The 12,633-nt window shown below is 41.4% G+C and overlaps 1 protein-coding gene across 2 annotated transcripts in view; it reads right to left on the reverse strand.

Annotated features, from left to right (window-relative positions):
- Positions 1-12,633, reverse strand: part of prkcaa (protein kinase C, alpha, a) — a 213,788-nt gene that overhangs the window by 85,597 nt on the left and 115,558 nt on the right. For both annotated transcript variants that reach the window (XM_030061000.1, XM_030061008.1), the window contains 2 exons: positions 11,124-11,235; positions 9,203-9,331 (listed from right to left, as the gene is read on the reverse strand). In XM_030061000.1, the coding sequence (XP_029916860.1) occupies positions 9,203-9,331; positions 11,124-11,235 (241 nt within the window). The remainder of the gene's footprint in view (positions 1-9,202; positions 9,332-11,123; positions 11,236-12,633) is intronic.

The following is a 12,633-nucleotide window of genomic DNA, read 5'->3' on the forward strand; positions in this document are numbered from 1 at the left end:
ACAACCGAGGCAAAGGATGACACTAAGATGAACAGGCCACGCTCAGAGTCAGAAAGGGGATGATAAGAAATGTAATAAACAAAACACACTAGGTTGGTTTAATTTATGTCTTAGGCCTGCCTCCATACTGCTGTGACGTTTAGAGAAAGAGAGGGAGGGGGCAAGGAGCGGCTTTGTGAAACTTGTTGTTTCTCTCTATGCCATCTAGTGGTCAGATAAAGTTGCTTAGTGCACATTTAAGGTGGATTTCACCCATGGAAAGTTACAGGATTGCAGAACATGAGCTTTAAAATGCTATTTTTTCTTTATTTTAGAGGTTAAGCTGACCAACAGGCCAAGTTCATAAATCATCATCATCATCACAGAAACCATAAAAGGATGATGCAATGTTTTATAGATTTCTTAATGCAATAAAATGTTATTATGATGTATTACATGAATGATTTAATTTTAACATGTATATACTGTGTGTATATACTGTGTGCACAAAGACCCGTGGCCCGTGCCAAAGCCCGGCAGTGGAAAAGTGTTTGCACCGGTGTCAGTGCCAGTGCTGTCAGCTGCTCCATCTCAACTCTGATTCATTGGGAAAAAAATAATAATGGCAGGGTTTTTAAGTAATTTTTCTTCTGGCAGGAAAGTCTAGGCTATTCTGTGTTATGAGTCAGACACAAACTGCGACTGCACAGAGATGGAAATTACCAAAAGCAAAAGCGTGCGGAGTGGAAGCAACAGCAGTAAGTAAATTGGATTCACATTATAGTGCAGTGATGAGCATTTGGCAACCCAGAGGCTACATTCAAACCCCAGATTGATTCTTGCTGATCTGTGTAGGAATTTTCAATCTTGCCTTCCAGTAAATCTACTTCGGATTGTGAGAGCCAATACAGAGAGGCAGAATATCCTTACTGTTTTATTGATGGGTTGATTGAATGAGAAAATTACTGGTGATGTGGATGTGATTAAGTGGGTACAAAGTGCCCCTGGAAATCTGGATGCAGCTGGACCCGCATTCATATGAGCACAGAAAACGGCATGAAGACTATGAAGCTGTTCAATTGCAGACGTAAATGGTAAAACAAAGTGGGGGACCTCTGATATTTCACTAATAAATCAACTCAGATGAACATGGTTACATGTGCTCTCTCTCTCTCTCTCTCACTCTCTCATCCTCTCTCTGACTGCACTTTTTGCCTTACTTGTCCTTAACTAACACCTTCTGCTAGTCTGTACAGTGTGGTGTAGCCAGCTGATTCAAGAATGTGTGCGTGTGGTGTTGGATTTATACATGACTTTTTCTGAAAATGCCCCAGTAGCAATGGAAAAGCTGTTTTCCTGTTTTCTGGTGCATGTGTATGTGTGTGTGTGTGTGTGTGTGTGTGTGTGTGTGTGTGTGTGTGTGAGGAGCCATAGCTCTGCCTGAAAACAACATGCATTAATATAGCATACCTTGTTTCTGAACTGGCTGACTTCATACCAAGCTAAGCATGCTCCTCCAAGCTGATTTATTATTGAGATGTCAGAGCATTTCCACGCCCTGACATCTCATATCCTCTTTGCACCCCGGTATCGCCTTTGAGACCGGATGCTGCCAGGGGACTGTGGAGGAAGAGCAGCTCTGCGACTGCTGTAGCCCAAATGAAACTGAAAATGAGTTTCATTTCATGTTCCACGGTCCCCTTTCCCATGGCTTGCGTTTGAAATTAATTAACGTTTGTAAGAATCCAGATCTGGTTTGGTTAAGTGATGCAGAAAAAACTTAAATGGCTCTCATTTCAATGCAAGTTATTTATACCAGCTAAGTACAAAGAGCGCAAAGAGACTCTTTCATTTTTCCCCTCATTTTCTTCCTTATTCCTTTCCTGAGAAAAAAAAAAAAAAAAAACACATACATACATACAGATAGATAGATAAATTATTACTATTCTTATTACTATATTACTACTATACTATTATATTACTTCTAGATTGCCATGCTCTTTGGCTAACATAAACCTGCAATCCAATCTAATAAAAACCTTAAAAGAACCTTAAAAAGCAATGCAAAAACAGAGGCAACACAAACTGATGCAACACAGAGACAAATGGAAAGAGAAGAAAGAGTGGAAGACAGATGAATAGATACATATAACAAAATATGCCATGATCAATACACAGAATTTGATGTAGTTACAACTTGTGCGATTGAAGTTAAGCAAGCCCCCTTGCAGAAAGTTGACTTGAATGTTGGAAATGTGGAAAAGGGGGACTGGACAGGGAGACAGGACAGGGGGCTTATACTGTTAGATATGATCAGTTTGTGATGTTATTTTGTGATTAGGAGCAAGACTACACTCTCTGTGCTGTACACGTGTAGGTGGAGAGAGGGACAGCGATAGTGTCGTTCAGTTTTTTATCTCCTAGTTGAGAAAAACTGAGAGTGGAGAGACAACAAAGCAGTGGTGTGTTTTTTCCCCAGTTGTTCAAATTGTATTTCACACTCCAAAGACATCCGACTGACAAAGGAGCCATTTGTGGCAACACTGCATTCTGGTCTACAATGCAACAGCGAGCCAACAGAGACACTCGTCTTCTTTTTATTTTGAGGAACTGACATCGAAACCTTTTGGTGTTTTTAAAAACACATCAGCGATCAAACTTCATTGTGCTGGAAAAAAAACTCCACTAGTTGATTTAAAACAGGGTTAAATGTTAAAAAGTGGATATTAACTGGGAATGGATTTCTCCCATCACAGATGTTGGAGAATTAGGACCGCTACACCTCCAAAAGGTTAAGTTTTCCAGATCCGCCCCCATCTATATCCACTCTCGGCACCGATCAGACCTACCCACACCTACGCTGCACTGACACTGTACCTACACTTAAAACATAAAAACTCCCACAACAGTTTTCTTATTACAAATAATGGAGACACATTTGGACATAGGCAGAGGGTAGTTAGGGAAAAAAAAATCTAATGAAAAGGTTAAACACAGAGAGAAAGCGAGGCAGGAAGAGAGAGAGAGAGAGAGAGAGAGAGAATGAGACAGAAAAGAGCAGAAAAGACTGTTAAATGGGGCTTTTCTGCAAAACTGGGTGAGTCAACAAGGGAGCAAAATGGAGATGTAATTATTACCACTGTCTCTCACACACGCCCATGGGACCTTCAGGGTGCAAGGGTGCATGCACGCACACACACATACACACACACATGCACACTGCAGAGCTTAAGAATCAATAAAAATGGAGAGAATATGGAAAATCGTTGAATATTACACACAAAATATGATGGACTCTGTGTGATACTGACTATATGCAGGATTCAAACTTAGTTCAGACTTTTTCACAATCACAAACTTTAAACCTGCATTTTGTGATTTCCGAAAGTGTCCTTTGTTGAATCTTTTTGAGACATAATGATAAAAAACAATGCCAACTCATGTTGCTGTTTTCAGCCCTTTTCTTCTCCTCACACTGTGTTTGTTGCCAAAATCCACGCCTGACGCAAGCTGCTCCTGCTGTTTCCCCTACTTCCCCCTCCCATTCCTGAAAATCCACAATGGTGGACTCTGAGGCTGGACCAGTTACGAGCCACCGATCTGGTGGTCAGATGAAATCGCAGAGCGCACGTTTCACAACAACGTCAGCCGCTGGTATAGCTCTGCCTTGCACGACGTGTGAGTCAATGGACAATAGGTTTGCTGAGGCAAACAGGAGGGTGGCTTCCTCTGCACTAACGGACAGAAGGGAGCTGTGTGTTAGCAGGAATGCGAGGCCGAGGACAAGGTTAGTGTCCTACGCCGGAGCAACAGAACCCGTTTTGTCCCTTTGACACCACGCCACTCACTGCCATTCCGGCCCAACTTACAAAAACAGACTTTGACCATTCTGATGTTTGGGATGTATGCAAATATCTGGCCTACGACTTGCAGACTTTTCCGTCTCTTGGACACTGTGACCTAGCTGCTTCCCCTGACAGCTATGTCACTTCCTGTAGGACATTTTGGCTCTGGCTGCTGGTGAACCTCTAGCTGCTTGTCAGAAAGAGAAATAACTAATAAGAGTCACTCTTCGCTCCAGGCCGTTGAGAGCAGAACTGATGGAGCCTGTGTGTCTGACACTGTCACTGTGTGTGTGCATATGTCTCAGTGTGCGTGTGTTCAACCCCCAAAGCTTATCTTTTTTTTTTTTTTCAATAAATTCAATTAGTTCAATAAACACTTCATTCATTAGCCCATTGAAGAAAGCAGCATTTGTCAGTGAGCACTGTAACGTTTTCACGGGAATAAAATGCGGGTAATGACTTCCCACAGTGACCAGATATCAGTTTGGCACTTTAGGCCATAAAACTTCATTTGAATCTACCTCAATTTATTTGGGACTTCTGAGGCAAAACGCAGCATTCCTCTCTTGAAGCCAAATTAAACATGTTCGATGACTCCAGTATTTGTCTTTCTGAAACTCTCTGTGGACAGGCTCCAATGAATCTTATCAATTTAAGACACACAGATAAAGGACCTTGGAGTGTACACAACTTGTCCTGTGTTTCTGAGCAAGGCCATTATCATAAACTAAAAGCAAGGCTAAGCCTAGGTGTTGAACAATTTTACTGAATGAGACAAAAATACACACAAGCAGACACACACACACGCACGCACACACACACACAGACTTTGTGAACAGAATAAAACTTGTACTACAGACATCTACTTGATGTCTAACTCTTGATTTTTAACTCTCAAAAAAGTGAAATAAACATTGAAATGAAGTAGTCAGTAGTTACACAGTAACTATTAAAAAACATATGAAATATACATACATATAAAATACATGCATATAAAACATACCAAATAACTGTTCTGTTCTTCTGTCATTATACCACTGGACAGTGCTGCCCCTCCCAAAAATATTAAGAGCAGAACTGAAACCAAAGTTAAACTAAAGCAAACCATTTTGAAGAAGTGTAAACTAAAACTAACAAATTACAAAAAAGAAAAAGAAAATGAAAAATTAACAAACTACAAAAACCTTGTTTCTGAGAAATGTTGGCAGACGCAAATTGTGTATGCGTACACACACACACAGCCACATGCACACTTAGCTGCTGTATGTGCAGACGCTTATACATACACACAGACACACACAAAAACACTCAACACACTGCTGGCACACACTAATAAAAGCATCAGATGTGTGTTTCTGGTATGATAAACCTCAGTATCAGCTAAGGGCTCAGAGCTATCCATTGCACCTTCCCTGCTAAACTCTGCATGGTGTAACACTACGCTGTTGGCAGGCTGTTTGCTTAACGTTCTGTCTACAGCAGCTAACTGTAATCTGTGATACAATCTGGCCTGAGTGGGCTGCGGATTGGTGCAGCAGTTCTATACACACACCCACACAGACACACACACACGCGCATGTGCGCACATGCAAACACTTTTGTACAACATTTGTACACATTGGGAATGGGTGACCGCGTGCATGCAGAGCTGAGCGTCTGCAGCTTCTCAATCCAACACACACACACACACACACACACACACACACACACACCTATATCTACATGCATGTGTACACTTGTGTAAATACAAGTGCGTAATATGCACATACATATTTGCACACACTTTTAAACAAAGATACACACACAAACACATCATGACTTGATAACAATAGGAGTCTGTGGCAGTGCATAGCCCTGCAAAATGAATGCAGCAAGGTCTGGAATCTTTCCAGAAAAATATGAAGCGGGTTAACAGCAATATAGCAAACTTATCCAGCAGGAAATTACGATTTCTTGACGGTGCTGGAGAGCAGAACAGACGGAATACTAAGAGGTGGCGGAAAAAGCAGGAGGATTCTTTTCTTTTTGTCCCACTTAAGTTTGTCTGTGAAATGTTGTTTCCCTTTATATCTAAACGGAATTACTCAGTTTTGAGCCTTTCACAGCATCCACTTTGCTAAATCAGTGGCTGAAAACCCGTCCTGCTTATTTAAGCAATCTAATCATCGACTGCAATCAAATGTGAGGTAGACTTCACAGAAGAGCAGCGATACTCTGGTTCTTAAAGTCCACTGTGCTAAATCATCTCCCACTGTCCAAGCCCCTTAATCACAGGGAGGTGATATCGCCCTCAAATTAATTACTTCAATGGGACAGGCAGCCAAGCAGATGATGGAACTGTGAGAAATATCACTGTGCATAAAACCAGATGGGGGGGTGCAGTGGGGGGATGAGATGTTTCAGCCAAAAATGTATAAACTAAATATTTAGGCATTAATCCACCAGGCCAATGTGCTTGGAAGTGTATTTAAGCTGCTTACAGTGCTTGGACATTGCAACACTTGGCCACAGAAGAAAATTTAGAGACCAAATTTTGCTAAGAGCTTTTGTTTCCATGACACAAATAGAGGGCACTAATAGTTAATACAAAAATCCTGTGTGTGAATGTAATTGGGAGTTGATAAACTGGCAGGCAGAGAACAGCAGGCTTCCAAAGGCAGAAGTCATGTAGTTAATGAAATACAGCTCAAATTGCTCAATTTTAGTCAGCACCAGTCGCCAGGCCATGTGGCAGAGATGGTGCTTTATGTGGCCATAAATGTCACTGGCTGACCATTTTTTACATATTACATTTTACTTTTTTAGCTGTTGCTCATGTTCAGAGTGACTTTCCACGAGTGCAACTTTATAATACGTTTTAGTTAGTTTACTATCAATCACAAATAAGGACAGCAAAGGAAACGGTGTTTGTGTCCTGAAAATATTCCTGTGACCAGAGAACCATAATGCAGATAAGACAACCTCAAGCACTACTTGAGTTATATGTGTTCTCATGGATTAGAAGAGGTTGTGTGTGTGTGTGTGTGTGTGTGTGTGTTCGCCTGTGCATGCAGTGTACGTACAGTACTGTATGTGCTGTAGCACCTTGTCCCCCCTGTCCCCCCTTGGTGATAATTTGATAATAATTTGATGTGAGCCTGGGTCTTGTGAAGCGGTGACCCCCGTTAGCCTGCAAATTGAAAGATTATGTGCGCCTGCTGTCTGCTGCCGAACATCCCATTGTTCTAGCAGATGTGCTAATGCACTATCATTACAGCCAGGGGATTTACTGCATGCTTTCAAATCCAAGGCAAAATGGGCTCCACCACAAAAATACACTGACTGAGGCTGCTGCCATGATGAACTCGTGTACAGTACGTACCAACATAACCACTTAACTCCAAAATGCTGTTACTAGTGTTCTGTCAGAAACATGCAGTGTCCTCTGGCGGCCATGTTGAAGGTTCACCACTCTCGGCAACGCTGGCTGATTATGTTTTGAAACTGCCAACTTCTGAATCTGGGTATCAGCATAGCTTTAATTAACTTTTGTATATCTGGGAACAAATTGTATAAATTGTATTTTTTTTTCAGATGACTCTCTTTCTGGCCTGCCTTTTATTGACTCAGTATCATCAGACTACGAGCAGGATGCAGGAATCTGCTGAGTCCTCTGAGATCCTGTCACCTGGGGTTACATCACCCTTACATCACATTTCAGCTTAACGTCTAAATGTTATTAATAGTATCACGTTACATCCTTCCTGTGCACAGCAAGCAAACAGTTGTGCATTTGAAACTAGAGGCATCAGTAATTAAAATAATAGCCAATGATATGATAATGCAGCGTAGCCTACGGATGAATAATTGCAAGATAGTGATTGTTAATGCCGTCATCCTGCTCACAGCCAGAGTGCTCTGATCCTGTCCTTATGAAATTCTGATGAGACATAAATTAATATATTAGGCATCCAATTTCCAATTTGCTTCCCAGAAACAATTTGGTGATGCTTATCCTTACCAAGCGGAAACACCAGCCAACACAGAGCAAGTCGTGACTGTTTTAAAAGGGTAACAACAGAATGCCCACGCACCAGACCACACAGCGCCACGGGACTACATTTTTGGTTCAGGAGCGTCTTCCAAGCGTGTCGTAACTGTGAATTGTTTCTTACAGGAGGATGTTTGATAGCAGGGGAGGCTGCATCGATCCCTGTTCCAAATAGGAACCACCTGGGTCTTTGCTGCATACTGAGCAGGACCTCTTGTATGATAATAACAAAGAGAAGCAAGCATTTACCAGTTGGATTCTCTGTATCACAGACAGCAGTGAGGCAGTGAGTTAAAGACGTGCTAGATTCAATTCAGGTTAATGGCAGCAAAGGGGAAGGAGGTGAGTGTCTCTGTGAAGCTGGGCAGCCTGGATTTATTGACGAAATGGGTGATGTGTTGAAATTGATCCAGGCACTCTCAAGAAACAAAACAAGTAGTCCCTGAAAATGCGCTGAGCTACCCATTGCAGCCACCTGAGAGGATGAATGAACACACACGTACACATACAAACACACTAAACTCAAGGTAAGCATTCGCTGCTACTGCACCGAAGGATGGGCAGTGCATCAAAAAACTGACACTGAAATGTTTCTGCTGTTTCTCAAAAGTCAACTGCCAAATGTGTAAGCCACTTCAAGGAAAAGGTAATCCTGAATCCAAAAATATATCTTCTTCACCACTTAGTGCAGTCTATCCACCCAGAGAGGTTCTGTAGGATTTGGTGAGGTTTTCAGGCTGCGGTGATCTTCCCTGTCTCCAATGGGGCACAATGGGGCTGGATGGGTATTGTTTTTAGAGCTCAAATCATCAAAAATATGCATGTGAAAAAGTCAACATCAACAGCTCTTTCCAGAAACACTGACATGGATACCCAACAGTCCTCGAGGACAAAGAACAGGGAACTATTTCCTGCCAAAGAAAACCGGCAAATCTCCATCCGCAACGACTGACTTATGACTTAGAGGCGGGTAGACGGAGTGTGATGAGCTTCTTCAGCAGGAGACAGAAACTCTTTACCCCTGTGGATTACGCTGGGTTTCCCTGACATTGTTTTTGGAAAGAGCTGCAGCTGATGAGTTTTTCATGGGTAATTTTGTGTAGCTTGAGCTCCACAAACAACCTACTATACTGGAGTGCCAGGAGAAAAGGCAGGTTGTGCCAGACTGGAAACCTCGCTAAATCACAAAGGACCTATTTGGACTGACAGAGCGCAAAGAGGAGAAAAAATCTTGTTTTTCGTATTTTCAACGAATTGTTCCATTTGTCTCTCCTTCCATACATTTCATTTGTCTCGTGCAACCGTGTTTTGTACTGGAGGAGAGGAATGGCTGCGTCCTGAGGCCTACCTGTGACCTGCAGTTTATCCCCGTTGACCTCACACTTGAGGTAAACACGTCCCCTCCTTTCGGTGAAGTCCATCCCACAAAGGCTGGGGACGTTCATCACACACTGCTTGTGGACGTTCATATCGCAGGCTGGAGGGACGGCGAGGGTCGATAGAGAAGAGATGGAGACAAAAAGAGGGCAAAGAAGTCAGAAAAAGTACTTGACTGCACCCAAGGCATCAGAGATAAAGCATCTGAACCTAGCCAAACTAAAATGCATAGATGCGGTCCTTTGTTATGATTGGCCGAGATGCTGAGGCTGTTGTAAAATACCTGATGAAAGCAGATTTATGACCAAATCATAGTTGCTTTTTTTTTTTTTTACTTAACTATGAATGATATAAGGTTACGACACATTGTATAAACACAGACCTATAGCCACATAACAATTATTAAAACAGTAATGAGCTAACCAAAAATCACTCATAAAGTGCTCCTTGGCAACCGTGCTGTTTGACTTCTGCTCAATATTGTTTGGAGGAAAGTAAATATTTAATCATTATTACATTTAATTAATATCAATCAAATATTACTTTTATTGAACAGCTAAATTTTTTCCTCTGCTGTTTTATAAAAATAATACATGCCAAACAATGCACAGCATGTTCTGGCATAATGCCTGGACAATTTTTTAACAAAATAATGCATGACGCTTTGGCAAAGACACTGAAACGTGTACAGTATGTCATTCTCAGGCTCGCCTACACAGATAAGGACGCATATATTCATTTCATTTCATGTCTTTCTTGTATAAACACAGCACATTACGGCGCTATTTTCAACGATTATTTAAACCTGTGTGAGAGAGGGGACGACAAGGTTGTGACCCAGATTCAAACCCGTGATGTCATGCATACTGTACATGGCATGTGGGTGGAGAGCATGTGAACAATGTGTGTGTGTTACCAAACGCTACATTGTCACACCATCACGTCCATGTGTAAATGAAACAAAGCAAAACAATAGGCTCCCTTAAAGTCCTTTAAAGTCCCTGACAAAACAAACACGTGTAATAATTTCTGTGCCTAATTACAAGCCTTCTGTGACAAGCCTCGGTGCTATGCGGCTCACAAATGCTTAAAAATACATGGTAATCTAATTGTGGTATGATTAGAGGCGCGATGACTCTGCCAAAATAATTTTCCATGCTGTCCACATCATAATCTCAATTTATGTACGCCCTGGAGCCATCATTAAGCATAAATGGCGGCCTGTAGTGGGTGGAGGATGATGCATTTAGGGGCTAATTAAGGCTCAGGTTTTAATCCACAATCACAAGATGAAAGGTAAGAAGAGTGAGGAAAGGATATCGATAAAGGCTCAAAAAGCCTCGGTGGTAGATATTAAAGCTCTCCACCGCACATTGCAGCAGGCCTATAATAAATCAATGTGCAAATTTAATGAGCAGAAACCAAAGAGGAGAGAAAATACACAGAGGTGTGATATTCGATAAAGTGAAACAACATGGTTCATGGATTTTTTTTCCCCCTGTGTACTTATGTTGATGAAGCAGCTCTAAAATAGAATCAGATATGCACGCTCTCACTCAAACCAGTGATATTCACGAGAGGTTACTGTATTTAAGCATTATTGACCCACATTAGAGAACAGTGCTTTTCTCCTTTACTTTTTGAGCATCCACTCATGCCACTGATACCACCTGACAGATATACTCTGAAAGCCTCCGTTTGCCATGCAGGCTAAACTGCAGCTGAATTATGCCTAAAATTTCAGAAAAACACAGAAAGCACACAGTTTAGATCGATTTGCCAATGAAATAATTCTAGTTTTTAAGTCGTTGCACGTTATATGATGCATTCCTCCGATTGAATTCTTGTGACGCCGCTGTGGAGGGTGCTGTAGAGATGAACTGAGTGCTTACTTTCACATTTCATGCCCTGATGGATGAGGCCATACAGCAGAGATCCACAGTGGTCGCAGAAGGTGGGGCTCCCATAAGTGTGGATCTTAAACTTATGCTTCGTTCTGGGGTCCTGGGGAAGCCAAAGGAGAAGGAGAACCATTAGAGTGAATGAAACAATGAACAAAAGAGTGAATCCATTAGATTACTTAATTTCAATCATTCACATCTAAGAGAACATATGTAGTTGTTTGCTTCTAGCACTAGACTGATGATGTCATAAATACAAAATGGTGCAAATTTCAAGTTTTTTTTTTTTTTTCAGTCATGGGGTGAAAATATGGCATGAGTAAAGGTATTTGTATGAAGCAATAATTCCAAAACATGTCTCCTGTCAGCTTGCCAAAATAAGACTACATAAAATCACCCCTGCCAACTCATACAGTGTCCTTTATCCTCTTGACACCCAGACACACTGTGTGTTAGTGCAGGGCTTGAAATCAGCACTGCTGCATCACAGGAAACCACTGTCTGACAAAAATGAAAACCCCCCTAGGAGACAAAGTTCACTGCTGATTGTTAAATGACTGCAATCACCAACGTTTTTTGCTAAGATTTGGCCAAAAGCCATGAGACTTTAAGTGGTGGGCCAATCAGTGCACCTTTGATACGAGTGAACGTTAACGTCAGCTTTTTATTTAACCATTGTGGTTGAAAATCCACCATTCTGCCCCAAATGCTGCATTCTTCTACGGTGAGAGAGAATTTGTACCCCAGGGTCTGAGAATAAAGCCAAAGATTCTTATGTGAAATATCAAACACACGGAAATGTAAATGAATTACATTTTACTTACACTTGCAATTACCCTATTCACCCAGTCACAATCATTTAAACATACTACACACTGAGAAATTATTGCACCATATCTGAAGCAGCACCACTTGAGCTCATATCCGGATTAAGAGTGCCGAGGAATAAAATTACATCATTAAATATTCTGTGCTCTCAGTTATTACCATAATAACTGAAAACAAATAGGACACCACTCCTGCATATTTATTATTCAAGTGTCAGAAATGGCATTTCGAGTACATGGAACAACAGACAATTTTATACTAATCTAGCATTCCAAAAATAATAGAGTCCAGGTGTATGTAATGTAGTTATTTGTGGCCATTACTGGGCTAAGACGTCCATTTACCCAGTCGATAAATGGTTTGTGTATGTGTAAACAGTCATCAAAGCCATCAGAGCCTTTCATGTATCATTAGGCTCCTACTGCCCTGGCTGATTCCTCCAGGCACTGTCTATAAATATTAAATTAGTCACAATATGAAAAACATTATGGTTTAATGGAGAAACACAATACAGTTCATCAGCGCATTTTAGAGAAGGTAGTTGAGAAGCTACTGACTGGGGGACATGGGGCTTGTATCCTTCTATATCACACAAACATCTGGATCAGCTGGGAGAATGTGGATGTTGATGGGGGGAGGCGTGCTTTCCCTTCTCTAGTCTTCTGCTACTAAC

The sequence above is a fragment of the Myripristis murdjan genome, chromosome 1 (genome assembly GCF_902150065.1).
Source record: "Myripristis murdjan chromosome 1, fMyrMur1.1, whole genome shotgun sequence".
NCBI lineage: Eukaryota > Metazoa > Chordata > Actinopteri > Holocentriformes > Holocentridae > Myripristis > Myripristis murdjan.